Here is an 18957-nt window from a genome sequence, read left to right on the forward strand (position 1 = left end):
GGTGAGATATCAACATGTATTCCTAACAGGTGTCAAAAACAGGTGACGTCTCTTTGAGCAAGTTATGTGTGAATTATCAGGACCACTGATTGGTCAGGTTGCACACCTGTGTCCACAGCGCAAGTACAGCGAATGCACGAGCTCAACACACTTGCAAGCAGCTTCTGGCGGGCGCGCGCTCTGCCATACCATTACAGTCGTCTCCGATGCTAAATAACCAAGCTCTCTCGGCAGCAACCTAATGGTCTCTATTAAAACTCCGCCTCCTAGCCTGCCCACACACAAAAAAACAACATTCCACTCAGGTAGTGACTGCAATCACACCTTAGGTCCCAGTAAGGAATTACTGTTGAAAAGTGCAACCGCGAATGCCACGTCAACTGAAACAAACAAACCACAGCTGTAACAATAGTTGTGAGCTTTTCGCGTTAGTCTGAAGCAGAGTTCTAACGCTTTGCACCATGCTGGATCCGTCCTCTAGCGAAGACACCGGTGGGGAGTCCGACCAAGAAGTTGTTCAGAAGCTTTCGCGGAAACCGACTGTGCCCTCGTCGAAGAAGAGGGGAAACCACAACCGGGCGGGCTTCCAGCAGCTACGGTCCGTCGCATCTGGAGGCACCTACGGCAACCACACCAAAGACAGTAACACTACGGGGGTAGATAAGGAGAAGACGGAGCGAGAGCGGATCCAGAAGGAGGAAGAGGACAGGAAAATTAAACTGCAGATTTATGTGTTTGTCCTGCGATGCATATCCTATCCGTTCAACGCCAAGCAGCCCACCGACATGGCCCGTCGGCAACAGAAGGTGAGTGTGCTGCTCACGGAACACAGACTTCACCTGTTGTCTGACAAGGACGGAGTGACAATGATTGCAAGCGTTTACCTGGCAACATTTTTTAAATAAACAAGACAATTCTACATAGTTTTTAATGAGCTGTTTATTCTGACCAATTCGGCACATGGTTAAACGCTTATACATTCTTTGAATTTATAATATGCTTGGTGTCAGCCTGCATTTTCTTTTGCGTCCACATAGCTAAAAAAAAAACAACAACCCAAAAACACTTCCTCCAGTGCAAGGCAACCAATGTGTTCCAGTTTGATATTTTGAAACGTTTCCTTTACATCATTCATAGTGTATGAAATGTGGCACGTATACTAATATGCCACAGGCATTTGCGCTGTGTGCATTATAGTTATCCTGATGTTAAATTACAATACTGAAGGACAATCTTGCATAGAGGGAAAACGATTGAACAGAGTGCGCTAAAGCAGAAAAAATATGTGAAGTAATAAACCACCCTTTAACACCATCACAACATCTTTCAATCTTTGTGTCCATTCTTGCAACTCTTGGAAGTTTAAAATCTCTGAAAATGTATTTTAATACCTTGTATCTCACAAGTTACTTTAAGCTTAGTGTGATATGTATTTGTGCAAAGGCGTGTAAACTGTCTCTTAGTAACGCCTCTCTTCTCATGATACTGTGTAAGGTGTATTATGTTTGCTACACTAGTGTTAATATGACATCGGTTTATTAAAAATAACTGCATTGTTAAACACTGCTGGCTTGGCTGTGCATCTGACCTTATGCATTAAGTCTTTGTTACCCACTTTTTTTGCTGGTGGAGGTTGCAAGATGTATTGACACACAGTCATTGGTTACTCTGCTTTGCAAAGATCATTCAGATTATTTTTTTATGAATAGTGTTCCTGGTTAGATTTAGATAAAAATATTTGTTCTGAGCAGGAATGCAGTCAAATCAGCATTATCTTGCTAATACAGCAAACAGGGAACCACCTCCATCTGAAAAATCCCCATTTTTCTCTTGTCCTGCTGGAAAACTTGTTGACCACTGGCTTGAAGCACATCAATTTTAGTATCTGGATAAGACATTGTTTGTTGTATGCGTTTGAGTGATTGGTGGGCAGCAGAGATGCTCCAACAGATGGGAGATATAGGATCATTTGTGCAGACATTTCAGTTAAAAATATTGAACTTAATGTTGCTTTAATAAGACTGACAGTTGAAATCATCTCCGGGAAATCGGTCCAAGTTTTTATTTTCATACTTTTCATACAATTTATTTTTACTGAAAACAATGCGTCTCCTAGTACTTTACTAATTAATGAGCAGAATAAACTCATCAAAAGTCTGGTGAGTTGCTTGAGTATTTTTTCCGTAGTCTTGATCTACTTTAAGTCATGTTACTGAACTACTGCGTGGGAGGCAGCTGTCAGTGTGTCTGCACGTAGTTGGTTTTCTCTGACTCAATCCTTGGTAGATATGATACAGGTAAAAAATATAGAAAGAGTTAATTTGCAAATAAAAAGCTGAACTTATTTTATACTGATGTAAAAGATGCATACAGCCCTGCCTCCACTAAATTAGACCACAACCTGGTTCTTCTCGCCTCCAGCTATACACCCATATTTAAGCAGCAACCTGTCACAAAATGAACTGAAAATATTTTCTCCATAGGCTGAAGATTAATTACATTGATGCTTTCCACAGACTGGAATGCACTCTATAATCCACTTGGAGATGATATCAAAGTCATGACTGAGTGTGTGACGAATCACCTTCTGTGTGGAGAGGATTATTCCCAGAAGGACAGTAAGGTGTCACCAGTGACCTGAAAAAGCTTCTGGAAAAAAAAGAAAACCTTCAGGGTTAGGGTTAGGACTGTTCAAATACTGTTTTAAAAAAAGAAGACAAAGTGCAAAGAGAGGTGTCCAGAAAAGGCTTGAAATAAAGCTCCACCAAAATAACATGAGAGATGTGTGGTCAGGGATGAGAAAGATCACAGGCTTCAAGGTGAAAGAGGATCAGACTGATGGAAGCCTGGGCAGAGGCAATGAGCTGAACAGTTATTTCAACAGGTTCAGCTCAGATTAACAGTCAGCAACCTCCTCCCCTGCCTCCAGCAACACCCTGTCTGTATACAGGTACTCCTGTAACACCTCCATAATGTCACCCTTCACTCCTCTTAACACAGCCTCACCAACATCTCACCACATTTGGGCACACTGAAACCTCCTCTGCCCCCCCCTCCAGCCTGTGTGTCTCCAGCAGTTTGTTGAAGAAGTAGCTGGAGAGACTGAACCAAAACAAGGCTGCAGGTCCAGATGGAGTCAGTCCCAGGGTACTGAACACCCAGCTATGTGGGATTCTACAACACTTCTTTAACCTTAGCCTCTGTGAGAAGAAAGTTCAAGAGTGGTAGAAGACACCATGCTTTGTTTCTATACCTAAAAAATCTCATGTATCGGCCCTCAGTGACTACAGACCAGATGCCCCAACATCCCATACCTTAAAATTCCAGGAGAGCCTGTTTTTAGCTCACCGAATTAAAGAAGTGAAAACTTTTCAGGACCCACCACAGTTTGTTTATTGTCCTGCGGTTGGTGTTGAAGATGCCATAATCTACCTGCGTCAGTGAGCCCACTCTCATCTGGACAAAGCATGGTGCATGGTGAGGATCATGTTCTTTGATTTCTCCTGTGCTTTTAATACAGTTCGGCCAGCACTGCTATGTAAGAAGATGCAGAAAATATAGGTGGATACTAGGCCTGCATGATATCGGCACAATGTGCGATCACACTGTTCAATATTGCGATTACTTGCGATAAATAAGAAAATGTTTAAGTTTGCATACAGTTCCTGTCTCTTTCAGATTTTTCAGCTTTAATAGAGTCCCTGCTTTTATGTACTCTCAAACACTGAATAGCTGATGGTAACTGAATAAGAAAAGGGAAAATAATATATAATATAATATTGTGCATGCTTTTATTGAACAAAACCCACATAACATTGATTTACATGTTATTGTATCTTTTAGAAAAATAAATTAAAGTTTACTTTAATTTACTGTTCTCAACAAAAACAAAAAGTATCTCTTGAAATAAAAGAATATCAGGGGGAAATAAATAAATGAATAAATAACACAAATAAATTAAATGTGTAAAATTACTGCAAAACTTTGCACTCCAACAGGACTTAGAAATATGAAATAATCGGAATAGGGGGGTTTATAGAAAAAGAAAAAAAATGCAGTTAAATAAAATGGAGAAAAATATCTACCACTAGGAGTAAGCAACTCCCTTTACTATTCTCTCAGGGCAAGGTCTTAGCCAAGAACACCAGCATGTTAACTTTGTCAGGTTTTAAACATGCACACTGACATGTTACCACATTCCCTGATGTGCTGAAGAGCCTCTCTGAGGATGAACTAGTGAAAGGTATACTCAGATAATTTAGCTAATTTACAGAGCTAATTTACTCAGCTTTGGGTAAGTGAAGTGACCAGAAAGCCTGTTTTAGGGCTGACCATGCAGTGGGGGAAATTAACTTTATAACTTATTAAAAAAAAAAAGAAGAAAAATAGCAATTCCAATCCTTTCATGAAAGATCCATTCATTGCTCTTGAACAAGTACTGCTGAATTACTGATAATGATTTCACGTACAGCAAATAGACTTACCGATACCGAGATTCAACCTGTGGCCAAAACACTGCAGTCTGACCCAGTGGTTAAGCTCGATGGCCTTAACAATATTTGCTCCATTGTCAGTGGTCGCACAGGTTAGTTGCTCCTCTCCTAGCTGCCAGCTGGTCAAAGCTTCACATAACCCATAAGTAATGTTCTCTCCGGTGTGTTCTCCTGGAAAATACTGTGTCTGGAGACACCGTGCTTTCATCTGAAACTCCCGGTCCAAAAAGTGAACAGTGAGACATATGTAGGGCTCTGTGGTTTGGCTGGACCAGAGGTCTGTGGTGCAGGCAAAGTACTCGACCTGGCCCAGCTCTGACTCCACCGTCGTCCTGCACTTTTCATACAGATTTGGAATAGCAACATTAGAAAAATAATTCCGTGATGTCACCTCATATTGTTGATCGAGTTTGTGAACAAGACTCAGAAATTCGGGTCTGGTCACGGTAATGGGCATCATATCCTCCATAATTTCAATGTGTCGTTTGAATGACTTTTCATATGGAGTCATGCTCACAAAACTTTGAGCAATGGTCGCGTTACTTTACTGCTGCTCGGCGTTTGCGCTCTAGATTGACCGGCCTTGAATTGCTGAGCAACTCTTTATGGTAGTGCAGCAGGTGGTGATGCAGGTTGGTGGTGTTACCTCTGGATGTTGCTACAACCGCTCTGCAGGTCCTGCAGAGTACCTAAGTCTGTGAGTCGTCTTCTCGCTTGAATTCAAAGTATTGCCAAATAGCAGAGGTGCTATTTCTTTTTGCCACAAGCCTTTTCTTCCGCATTTTCACCGCTCTGCTCTCCTGCCTCCGCCATCCTCATCACTCCTCTGGCCCATGTGTCCAGGGCTGCTTCTGATTGGCCAAATGTCAGAATGCCACATCGAGTGTGCGTGGCAAACTTATCGCATCACAGACGAGCTTTTGCGATGCGTTTATCGCGAACGTTCACATCACGATGACGATGAAAATTCGATTAATGTGCAGGCCTAGTGGATACCCTCTCAATCGCTTGGATTATTGACTACCTGACAAACAGGTACAGTTTGAGTCTGAAGAGTTGTGTGTCTGAGAAGGTGGTCAGGAGTACAACAGGGGATTGAACTCTCACTCTGTACACCTCGGACTTCCAGTAGAACTCGGAGTAAAGTCATATCCAGAAATATTTTCATGACTTTGCAATTGTTGGGTGTATCAGTGAAGGACAAGAGGCTGAGTACAGATGTGCTGCAGCCATGCACGTCAATTAAGTTGTCCCAGAAGAGTGCCTGTGTGGAATTCCCTCCTTTAGCTCTCCTATAGCTACAAGTAGCCACATAACAGTAGCAATGTGCTAACAGAGCAATAGTACTCGTTCGTTCATTCATTCTTAAAGTATTGGTGAAATAAAGACAGATAATTATTTAGAGGCTCCATTTCATGCCAGAAATAAGGTCTAGGTTTAAAAATACCGGAGTTCTCCTTTAACGCGGGTAAATTAAACCCAATTATCTGTGTGACGGTTACTTCAGAACTTGCATGTTGTGATTGCGAAAGCCCTATTGCACAATTTCCAGCCCTATCCAGAATGCTCATTTAGATCTCAATTCTACAAATTCTGTTTGTAAGCACGCCTGAGATTCCCACATTGGAGGAGCAGTCATGTTATTATACAACTGTTGTCAAATTACTTGCAGGGTTATACAGTTTTATTGAGAGAAGTTACACTGGTATATCATGGTTATTGGGCTATGACACATTCTGAACATGCTCATATTCAGCTATCAGTAAGTAACATTATCTGAATTAATTTCTTGATCCATCAGCTGTAGCTGGCTGTGTAGGGAATTTTTAAACATATTTTATAAAATCAGGAAATCGGCACATTTTGAACAAGTAAGAATTTTGAGACATGATATTCAAAGTGAATGGATTCATTTATTAACCTTTACAGTTGGCAGTAGGTTGCTCTGTCTTCCACATGAATCAAACCAGAGATAAACCTGATCACTTTTTGGGAGGTTGTTTAAGAAATGCAAGCAGAGAAACCAGCCTTGCAACATTTGTCTTGTCTTTCCTTGTTTACATAATTTGAATATTTGACAGAAAGAACTCCACTGTTCCCTCGAAGACTCATCAAGTTTTTTTTTTTTGTTTTTTTTTGGTTGATGCAGTTTGAGTGCGGAAAAAAAAAAATTTATTTTATTTTTAGAAAATCACTGTACAAATCTTGTACAAGGAGATTTTATCGGCACCGATGATGACCAGGAAGAAAATGGCTTGTTTTACCTGAAGCTTTTCTGACCATATAGGATGTTTTTTCCCCCCAACAAACTGAATAACTGAACATGCTGTGAGGATGCATGATATTCCTTACTTTTTTATTTCTTATTCACTGTAAACAGACAGCACATTTAATCTGTCAAATTAAAACAATTTGATTAAGGTACAAGAATACATGAATTTGAGACGATAACATTCAATATGCTGGAATGTATGAACCTTCAAAAAGGTAAGCAGCTATCTGGCCTTTTTACTAACCTTTTACAACCTTTTTTGGTTGAAATGTGTCAGCTGTGAGGAGGCAGAAGAACAGTAGGACAGCTTCACAGCATCCCAAAGACATTAAGGTTTGACTTTATTTCTGTTTTTCACAGCCTCATAGGGAAGCATATTTCCCCCATGTTTTCAAGACCTTTTTCCTGCAGTAGAATTCATAAGGTTTAGGCTGGTTAATCATGAATAACCTGTTTGGATGGATGCATGCTGTTGAGATACTTTTGTCATATAAATCAAAACAAAAGCAAAACATAACATTTAATATTTTATTTTTATTTCTTATGAAATGTTTTTATGAACTATTGACATGAAGCTCACTTAATGTTACAACAGGCATTCAAAAATACAAATTGTCAGAAATGTTCCTGAGGTCTCTATGGTGTGATGATATGATAATATCTGTCAGGAAAGATGAGAAGAACAACAGGGTGGGTTTTCTTTTCTCCTGCCCAGAGAAACAAAGGAAAGCAAAAAAGTCACAAGATAATTTAACCGTTCTTTTTGATCAATGTTTTTTTTAATGGTGTTCTCTTAACTTGGCAACCAAACATATTTTTTTTATACATGGTTGCTGTTAATGATTAAAATTTATATTTCTTGTCCTCATCAAATTCCAAAACAAAACACTTTCCCTAAAAGAGAGGAAGCAAGTTAAATTAAAGGTAAAAAAATAATAAAAACAAGGCAACATTTTACAGGTGTGTCTTGCTTAACCCCCCAAGTTGATTTGAAATGTATCAACATCCATGGTCAACAACTGGATGAAAAGACCAGTAAAGACCAATACCACAGTATTTGTTGGTGTTCTATTTTTTATCCTCTGAACCTGCAAAGGACTCTTAGAATTTGAAGCTCCTTTATTCTTCTGAATGGTCTTAAGGCCAAATACAACAGTGAAATTCTTACAGTATATTTCCTGCTGCAGATTTAAAATAAAAATCATATACAGTTGAGTTCAAAATTATTAGCCTCCTATGAAATTCCTATGAAATTTCCAAAGTGCTGTAAAACAGATCAATTCATTTTTAACACAGCTTTTCCAGACATCCCAATTTTATTTTGGATGCTTACATTATTTTACTTTGCACGCAGAAACTAAATTATTCCACAAAAACTACCAGGGTCAAAATTATTAGCTTCCCTGATGCTAATAGTCAATTGTGTATCGTTTTTGCTGGATAACATCATGCAGTCATTTGTTGTAGTTTGTAACAAGTCTCTTGCACATCTCCTGAGTAGTAATCCCAGCCCATTGTTCTTTGGCAACTCTTTCAAGCTCCTCCAGATTTGGTCTTCTAGTATGGACCCTGGTCTTCAGTGCACCCCACAAATTTTCAATGGGATTCAAGTCAGGGCCAGTCAATAACATTCACTTTGGTTTTCTGGAGGTAGCTCTTCACCAGGAGCGATGTATGTTTTAGGTCGTTGGAGTGTTGGAAGACAAAGCGACGACCTAGACCCAATTTTGCTGCTGACTGCTTGAGGTTTTCTTTCAAAATCTGAAGCATCCCCACAGCAGGATACTCCTACCACCGTGTTCAACTGTGGGGACGGTGTTTTTTGGGTTATACGCCTCTCCCTTTTTTCTCCAAACATAAGCAACATCTCTATGGCTAAAGAGCTCTAGTTTGGTCTCATCTGACCAAAGAACACGTCTCCAGTATGCTTAATTTTTCTCCAAATTGTCCTTATCATACTTCAGTCTGGCTTGAAGGTGTCTCTCCTGTAGAAGTGGAGTTTTTCTTGGCCTGCATCCTCGCAGTCCATTTCTGTACAGGGCTCTACTGACTGTCTTGTTTGACACTACAATTCCTGACTTGGCTAAGTCATTAACTAGTGTTTTGATAGTTGTTCTAGGGTCTGGCATTAAATTGGCAGCAATGAATCTGAGCGAGTGGCCATGACTTGTGGAGTCCCCCAGGGGTCAATTCTTGGACCTCTTCTGTTTAACTTGTATATCCTCCCTTTGGTTCAGATATTGTAGAACTTTAACATCAATTATGTTTATGTTTATGTCTATGTATTTAGCAGACACTTTTATCCAAAGCGACTTACAAATGAAGATATAACAAGCTATATAAAAAGCTAACAATAAACTACATAGAAGGAACGCACTAGTCAGACTCTGCCAGAGGTGACAGAGTAGAGATAGAGTGCAGGCATAGAGGAAAGAAAGATAAAGTGCAGAGATGGGGGGGGGGGGGGGTAGGGAAGTACAAGGTAAGTGCTAGGATAGGAGATGCTCTCTGAAGAGCTGGGTTTTCAAGAGTTTCTTGAAGATAGACAGGGACGCCCCTGTTCTGGTAGCGCTCGGTAGGTCATTCCACCATCGTGGGACGACACATGAAAAGAGTTTGGATTGTCTTAGGCGTGGTGTAGGCACTGCTAGACGACAATCCTGGGACGAACGGAGGGACCGAGTTGTGACATAAGCCTTTGCAAGAGCATTCAAGTAGATGGGAGCCGTTCCATTAAGCACTTTGTAGGCTAACATCAGTGACTTGAATTTGATGCGGGCGGCTAAGGGTAGCCAGTGGAGTTCAATGAACAGAGGGGTGACGTGTGCTCTTTTAGGCTGATTGAAGACCAGATGCGCCGCCGCGTTCTGGATCATCTGCAGAGGTTTCACAGCACAGGCTGGGAGACCAGTTAGGAGAGCGTTGCAGTAGTCAAGGCGGGAGATGACCATGGCCTGCACCAGGAGCTGGGTGGCATGTTGGGTCAGGTATGGTCTAATCTTTCTTATGTTTAGTAATGCAAAGCGGCATGAACGAGCAACCGAGGTAACGTGATCTTTGAAGGTTAGTTGGTCATCAATCATGACACCCAAGTTTCTAGCAACCTTTGATGGAGCAAGAGATAGGGATTCGGTTTGGATGCAGATGCTGTGTTGTATGGTTGGTTTGGCTGGAAAGACAAGCAGTTCAGTTTTTGGGAGGTTAAGTTGGAGATGATGAGCTTTCATCCATGCTGATATGTCAGAGAGACAGTCTGAGATACGTGCTGAGACCGTGTGGTCATCAGGTGGGAATGACAGATAGAGCTGGGTATCATCAGCATAACATTGGTATGAGAAGCCATGTGATCGGATGATCTGTCCCAGTGAGTTGGTGTATATGGCAAAGAGAAGAGGTCCCAGTACTGAGCCTTGGGGGACCCCTGTGGCAAGGTGGTGCGCTGCAGAAGTGTGACCAAGCCAGGATACTTTGAAGGACCGACCAGTGAGGTACGATTCAAACCAGGAGTGTGCTCTCCCTGTGATGCCCATGCTTGAGAGCATGGACAAAAGAATACTGTGGTTGACAGTGTCAAATGCAGCCGATAAGTCAAGCAGGATAAGTACAGAGGACTTAGCTGTCGCTCTGGCTTCTTTTAAGGCTTCTGTCACAGCTAACAGAGCCGTCTCGGTGGAGTGTCCACTTTTAAACCCAGATTGGTTTGGGTCAAGGAGGTTGTTATGAGAGAGGTCATATTATCACAGTTATGCAGATGATACACAACTTTATGATGACTGCAGCCCAGCAGACGTACAGTGTCAGTGTCTGTAAGAAATAAACACCTGGATGAGAGAGATTTTTCTACAATTAAAGGAAGACTAAACTTAGATCATTGTGTTTGGTAGCAAAGAGAAGAGGGTCAGCGTTTGTAAATATCTTGTGACTTGGGCCCTTACAATCACTGACCAAGTTTGTAACCTTGGGGTGTTGATGACTTTCAGAAGCCACATCAAAGTTGTCACCAAGGCAGCTTTTTACCAATTTTTTAATAATTTTAATTTCATTTTAATTATTTTCTTTTTGTTTTTATATTATTTTATGTATTTTTAATGCTTCTTCCTCTCCCCGCTGCAATGCTTTTATTTTATGTAAAGCCCTTTGAATTGTTTTGTACATGAAATGTGCTATACAAATAAATTTGACTTGACTTGACTAAAATACAATATGCTGTTCTCACTCAGGTGAACAAGCAGCAGCTGCAGGCTGTGAAGGAGCGCTTCCAGGCCTTCCTCAATGGGGAAACGCAGATTGTGGCTGATGAGGCTTTCTGTAATGCTGTAAGAAGCTACCATGAGGTAAGTACCCATCACTTTCACAGTTCACAAACACAAATCTTTGTTTTGACTTCAGGGGATCTGGACTCCCCTTTGCCTAATTTCTGTCATGACATTGTGCGGGGGTTGCTAGTAATTTGACGGTAAGGTGTTTTATTAGTGCCTATTAGCCTTTGGTGTTTCACCAAAGTGCATATAGCAGCATTGACAAATGACACTACACAGTATACTCAAATGCTCACACAGTAACATCACCATTTAGCAGTCATCCATGGATTTAATTTTTTTAATTCCGCTGTACGCTACCTGTTTATTTTCTACGCTGTTGTAATACCTGCACATTTAGCATTAATTTCTAATTACTAACATAACATTTCACTAACATATCTACCGTCCATTCCCAACCTGCATGTATTTGGGGTTTGGCCTATGATCCAGTGCTCAGAATTTCATATACCCTGACTAACACCGCATTGTGTGCTGCAGTTTTTTGTAGCTTTCATTTGCTGTTTGGCAGACATATTTTTTTGTAAAGATGTGGTCTTTCTTTTTTAGACACATAAAATGCTCCTAGTTATATATTTCAAGCTACTGACATCCAGAGGCCTTGCTGTTGCCGTCCTTTTACTGTGACCTATTGTTCATGTCTGGTGTCCAGATCTGGGGATATATTCTAAGAGGTAAACACTGTTACCTTCGTGTTTATAACCGACCTTATTTGTTGGATTAAATGTAGCAAGATGTGCTTGTGTTGTTGGTTCATTGGTATACATGCATCCTTGACATGTCCACTTGCTTGCAGAATATGAACTTTACTGTGTCTGCATTCTCATGTTATCAGTTGGCTGATCAAGCAATCGTGAATAGCTGCATGACTGTGTAGTTTATCTATTAATTAATTAACTATTAATAGATTAATTGCACATTTTTAAAAAAATTTGTAACCTCTGGAGAAAAAGATAATGTAATCGAACATCTTCTATGCTCCATACAAATGTACTATTATTGGCTATGCCTTCACTTCTAAAAGGATAGTATATGACTATTGTGAAGGGCACTTGAACTGCAGCTGGTCCTACAAACCAATACAGCCAAAACTAATCTCAAGCTTAAAGTGCTGCTTTCAAAAAGCTCCTAAGTCTCTCAGTCTCAGATGAAAAATAACTAATTTGCACACTAATCTTCTCTCTGACTTTAGGAGACATCTAAACAGATTTTTTTTTTTGTTTGGTGGAGGAAACATTGCTAGCTCCAACAGAGAAAACAGTTTGCATGGACACTCACATGTGGACAGCCTTAATTCATAACATCAGAGTGAAATCTGATAACTGATCAGACATCATTAGAGCACATAACTGATACATAGAAAGACTGGCTTCGCTCTCCTCTAAGATTAGTTATGTCACCATTTCTTCATGTAGTAAAAAGTTTTTTGCTGCTATATTAGGGTTGCATTATGAGTGTGTTGGTTGTGATGTAGATGTTGTATTAAGTCAGGCTCAATTTTGCACAAACTATTTTCAACAGAAACAATTTATAGCTCCTTTTTATTTTGATACTTCAATATTTTTGTAATTTTCTTCAAGATTTATTTGTATTTGTATGGAAACACATCTTCTAAATCCTACAGAGATATTGTGACAAACATTGCCCTGTCAGCCTCTTTTCCTACCTCTGCTCTTTTGGAGAAAGACTTCTGCGTCAATGCCTTCCTCTGTCTTGTCGCAGTTTTGTCATGGCCTGCTGAGGCTTCTAGCCTCTGGTATGAGATTGTGAGCTTATCATCCACTTGCAGCTTGTCTCCTTAATTTTCAGCAAGTGCAAGACGAGAGAATCCTATTGCATTTCTTGATTTCAGTGCTTGTATAGTTGCAGAGACGGTGATGGATCAAATTTCTTTTCAAGAATAACTTAGTGCAAATCAGTATCTTAAAGAAATCAAGCACAAAACAGCAGTTAAGTTTGAGTCTGGCTCAATTCAAAGTATCAGTATCTTCACCGTGCACAGACAAAAGGCAAATGGCTGAATTTTCTTTGTTTTTCATCAGTTGATTGAAGTCCTTTAAAGTTTTCTGGCAGACAGAGCTTCTGTAAAAAAGCAAGTATGGTATGACAGTGGGAATAAATTGCAGTTCATTGATATATTTAGCACAGATTGTGGTTTACTATATTGAAGAGGTCGTACATGAGCAGTCGTGTCAGGTGAAAAGGAAGTCTGTGTATCTAAAGACTTTCCTCTGTGCAGCCCTCAGTTGTCTTGAAACTATTGCATGGAAAAGTGTATATACATTATACTTTTGAGAACCAGTGGATTTGGAGTTGAGATGTACATTTTTGGGTTGTCTTTTCTTTGGCTCTATTGACCAAAACACAAATTAAATAAACCTTATACTTACAGTGTAAGTTATAGCTATAGCAAACAGTGAACAGTCCCTGTGTTATGGAGGCTGTTTAGCCTCTGCAAATGGGTGTGGTTGAACAGATTTTTCCTGAGGCTATGAATAGTAAAAAGAGATTACTTTCATGACACATGAATGATATGGGATAAAATTGGATTTTCTATAAATTCATAAATAATTTTGAGTCATACAGATGTCATTCTAAAGCAATTTATATCTTGTCTTAAAGAAAGCGTAGAAATGTACATTAAAGGACGGCACAAAGTAATGTTGGCAAGCAGGCAGTACTCTCAGCCATGATATGGGTAAAATATCCCTGAACGGCGTATAATTTAAGTTAGAAGTCTCAATATATATATTTTTGTAATTTCCCTAAAAATCAAATACTAAAATGTTAGTCAGTTTGGCCTTCATAAAATAGGGAGTAATGGAGAGTTGACAGGAATAGGTGTGTGATTGGTGATGACATTGAGTACATGTTCCCTGGTGGGCTGAGAGTGGTGAAATTCAGACCGCATAGCATTTTGTTTCATGTCGCAGCATTTGGTATGTTTTTAATTATTGTTAAAGAGCCATTGTGAGAAATATAAATATGCTGCCTAAAAAGATTGAAGATACAAGCATAGATAGGAAAGTAGAAAGAGAGTGGTTTGTAGATGGACGTGAGTTATCAGCAGATGAATGGTAAATTGACTGTACTTACATATTTCTAGTCAATCTGACCACTGATTCACTCACACACATACAGCACGCTACACTTTGCTTTTTGTTCCAATCATTCACACACATTCACGGACCCATCGGTAGACATCTTGGGTTTCAGTGTCTTGCCCAAGGAGACTTTGACATGTGGCCCGAACTCTCAACAAAAAGCCTGACTCAAAGCTGGACATTTAGATAATCAGCAGGTTAAATCAGGTGTCAGACTGATTTCCTCCACACACAAACGCATTATTTTTTGTGAATGTCCTTTTTCTTTTTCCTCCAGGGAAATTGTTTTGATAGACTCAATAAATACCTTCCAGCCCGGTGAGGAACTTCGTCTTTTCACCAGGCCAGAGGGTTTTCATTACATGATGTGAACAGCTCTGTGAAAACTCTTTTTAATAAACTAACTGCTTCTTCAGCATCAAGATGCCAGATAACAAATTGTAAGTGGAGGCAGAAAATAATTACCTCAAATTATTCAACTGCCTTTTCATTACCATGTTGTATTTTTTTCTGCTATCATAAATCTACACTACTGCTGCAGGTCTTGTCGAAGACCAATTTTTCCAATTTTATTTGTATTTTTTTATTTTTTTTCTCATGTCATAAAATCTAACAACACAGTTTGTAGCAGAATAATCTGACTATTAATTTCTCCAGTAAAAGTTTGCAAGTATGTGTTTTTTTCTTACGTAAGGTGATGCCCCTTACATGACTTTCTTTGTGTATTTGTCAGCAACAAGATGACTGCTAATTTAGCGACTTTCCCGTTAGAGATGAGTAAACAACTTAATTCTAAAAATGAATGTTATTGTGAATTTGGATGATTCTACACTGATACGATTACAGAACATGTTGAAAGTGTTTGCAGCTTACTTAGCATGTGATTTTTGGAACACAGTGGAATGACAAAGCTTTAGTTAGAACAAAGTTCTAGTTAGTTTTAGTTATATTTTACTGTACAATAAAACTCTAAAAAAGGTAGTGACAAAGTTTGTATAAAACACCACAGAGGAAGTAGTTACCAATCCAGTAGCTCCAACTTTATTCTTGCATTACTGGTGGAGAACTCCAGTGCAGTGAGTAATAGAGATACACCTGCACTGCTTTAAAAGTGGACATCTGAACATGCGTTGGATTTTAAGAACATCCTCAAAATCAGAAGTAACACACAATGTGGAAAGTCTTGTAGTCTTTCCAGCTGTAAGTAGTGGTCAGCAAATACAACATATCAAGTTTGGCCGTTGTGCAAATTGAACAATTTTTCATATAATTGGTCTCTTTGATGTACTTACCCCTAGGTAGGTTATGTCAGACACACACTCTCTTCCTCCACTTGTTCGATGTACCCATTTTGCAGTACCTTGTGGATGCTGTAGAGTCCCACTCTTCTTCTAGCCTGCTCTGAGTTTCGTCTGGCAGTACTTCTACACTCAAAAAAAATAATACTGCATATTACTTAATTCAATCAGTGAAACATTTTACACTTAAAATATTGAGTTGGTTTTAAAGCTCTCAAAACATGAGTATTGAATAAATCTAAGTAATATTTTCAATTATGTCTGAATTAATTGACTTGGCACAAATGCCACACAAATGAAGTAACTGTAACTGAAACACTGTGTAAACCATATAGAAAACCTGAGTAGAAAGCACTGAAGAAACTGAGTAAATATAATTGAAAGCGTTTGTAGGAAATAATTGCAAATTTGCTTAAGACTTACTAAAAAAATTTGTGTGCTGACTTTTTTTTTTACTTAATTCACTGCATGATGTATTTGATTTGAGGATATTCAGTAATATATACCACAATGACCAAGATCTCACAAAACATTAAAATTTTAAAACATTTTTCCCACAGAAGGCACATTTTTTTTCCAGTATATGCACATCCCTCATACATTTCAATAAGGAATTTTAAAAATACGTAGCTTATCAACTTCTCCACAAGAACTGGAGCTATATCACAACAACAGAGGGGCTCAACTGTTTTCTCATCTGAACCATCAACAACTAACATTTAACTCATCAACATGTCCATCTGTCTTACAGCTATGTGGACACAACCTACAGCAGCACATTTAAAGCTACTACAGGAAAGGCAATTCAAGATACCAAAGATCAAACGCCTCTGAACTAAAATGGCCATGAAAAAAAGATCCATGTTACAGATGCATATTATTGCAGGAGGTAATCTTCACACTAAACACATTGATGACTAGTAGCTGGTCCTATCACAATCTGTGACACATGGGCAAAAATGATCTCCGCCGCATATTTGGCTTCACATTTAGATATGACAATACATTGATCAACTCATGCATTTCTCACAGTTACAGATACTCCAAACTGAAAATACAAAAACAACTTTCTCCTTTAGAAGTACAACATTCAAATCACTTCTGGTGAAAATTTAAAATTTCGAGTTAAAAATTAGATCAGCAATCAGAGTGAGACCACATCTGGAGGTGGTTAGATGAAATGAAGCCATAGATTGTCCAAGTTTTACTGAGGATAAAGTCTGTTTTTTGCCTTACACGCATGGTTCAACTGGTTATGAGTCTCTTCTTTGCTCATCTGCCCCACAGACAACTTTATCATTACATTGTTTTTCAGTCATTGCACTTTTGTTGGCAGGTTTCCAGCCTCCACTTCAAGAAGCATCTTTTGAAATACTTCAAAAATGTATTTTAGAGTTTTTTGGTATTTGAGGTCCAAGGCACAAGTTAGTCCAAGCAAGTAGCAGCAGGTGGTTGAGTACGATGGAACCCTCAATGATGATCCCTACATCCCTGACTTGTCCATCTTTGTTACGCACAAGGTACAGAGCCATCGTCTCTGCTGCCAGCTCTGCTTACACATTGCTGAATCACCAACATTCTGTAGACAAACATCATCATGTTATTATCATGCAAGTTGTCTATTGTTTTAATTAGCATATATGACACATTTGAATGATGGAGACACATGGAAATAACAACAATAATAATAATACTGACTTCACCACTAATGAAGGTATCCGTGCACATTCTCATTCATCCAGGTAATAGATATCTCAAAAACACCCAGGTGATCAATGAGGCATTGCATGACAACTTCTCTGGTTTTCTCTTTGGGAATGTGTTAGAAAAATTAACTAACAGACAACGGTATGAAACCAAGAAATCCCTCAGAGGCCTCAGAATTTTACTTGCAAGGGGAGAACAACACACGAACCTTCTCTCTGCAGATTCACAAGAGTTCTCCAACGAGTGGTTGCCTCCCTTGCTCTTTTATTTGGTGACACACACACACATACATACAATCCCCTATGTGCCCAGGTCTGGCATATCTCCTTAGTTTGGAGGCATCTCCTTATTTGGGGAGCTATAAAGATAACAATCAGTGGGGAGACAACATTCCTTCTTCGAACACAGTTCTCTTTGTCTCCCAACTTCTCCTTGTGAAGTTTTGATATGAAATGGCCTCTCTGGCTGTGACTTTTATTTAATGATAATAAGCAAACTTTTCTGACAGAATGTCACTCTGTTAAAAAGAAAATGTAAGAAATTAGTTCTTTAGTTGATTTGCAAAAGTTGGTGGACGAGAGTCTGGCAGTTTGGTCCCTGGGAGAGGACTCGACTGGTGTTTGGCGCCAAAAGATAGCCAGCCCGTGCAGAGCCAGCCTGAATCCACTGAAATGATCACTTTAAACTACTTTCTCTCACTGGCTACTTTATTATGTACACCTTGGTTGGACCCCCCTTTGCCTTCAAAAGTGCCTTAATTATTCGTGGCATACTTTCAACAAGGTGTTGGAAACGTTCCTTAGAGATTTTGCTCCTTATTGACATGATAGCATCACGCAGTTGCTGCAGATTTGTCGTCTGCACATCTATCATGCGAATCTCCTGTTCCACCACATCCCAAAGGTGCTGTATTGGATTGAGATCTGGTGACTGTGGAGGCCATTGGATGTTCAAGAAACCAGTTTGAGAGGATATGAGCTTTGTGACCATCAGAAGATGGGTACACTGTGGTCATAAAGGGATGGACCCTTTAAAATTACACACCTCTACTGGGACGACTTCATCAACACGCATGGCTGCAGCACAGCTCATTCACTCCGGTAAGAACGTCCATCTTACTCAAAGTCGACGTTCACATTGTCAAAATAAATATCCTGCTATGTTGCACAAAACTAGCAGTAGCAGACTCTGTGTGTTAGCCGACTCTCACAGAGCAAGGAGTAAATAAACTGTGCTCCAGGGGGGCGTGTGGATGAAGTGGTCCAAGTAGAGTGCCTGTGTAGAAATACCTACGTTAGCTCTCCTATTGCCGCAAGTAGCCACATAACAGCACCAATGAGCTAACAGAGCTATAGTAGACGTTCGTTCATTCATTCGTCTTAAAGTATTGGTGAAATAAAGACAGATAATGACTTATTTAGAGGCTGCATCGTCTAAGCCCCGTTCACTCTGTTATATGGATCGCGAGTTATCTTAATATCTTCCGAAGGACGCCGACTTTCACCAAACTGTTCTCAGCCGGAAAAGGGTGGAATGCTCTCTCCGGGTCGGGAATGAGATCCTTCCCCAAGTGGAGGAGTTCAAGTATCTCGGGGTCTTGTTCACGAGTGAGGGACGAATGGAGCGGGAGATTGACGGGCGGATCGGTGCGGCGTCTGTAGTGTTGCGGGCTCTGCACCGACCCGTCGTTGTGAAGAGGGAGCTGAGCCAGAAGGCGAAGCTCTCTACTTACTGGTCAATCTACGTTCCCATCCTCACCTATGG

At 39.8% G+C, this 18957-nt stretch overlaps 1 protein-coding gene across 1 annotated transcript in view; it reads left to right on the forward strand.

Moving 5' to 3' along the window:
* Nucleotides 1-296: 296 nt before the first annotated feature.
* Nucleotides 297-18957, forward strand: part of cadps2 (Ca++-dependent secretion activator 2) — a 197867-nt gene continuing 179206 nt past the window's right edge. Inside the window, exons 1-2 of the mRNA XM_072386456.1 lie at nucleotides 297-806; nucleotides 10986-11099. Of these exons, the coding sequence (XP_072242557.1) occupies nucleotides 462-806; nucleotides 10986-11099 (459 nt within the window). The 5' untranslated portion in view covers nucleotides 297-461. The remainder of the gene's footprint in view (nucleotides 807-10985; nucleotides 11100-18957) is intronic.

The sequence above is a fragment of the Leuresthes tenuis genome, unplaced genomic scaffold (assembly GCF_036924035.1).
Source record: "Leuresthes tenuis unplaced genomic scaffold, fLeuTen1.0.hap1 SCAF_5, whole genome shotgun sequence".
Classification (NCBI taxonomy): Eukaryota; Metazoa; Chordata; class Actinopteri; order Atheriniformes; family Atherinopsidae; genus Leuresthes; species Leuresthes tenuis.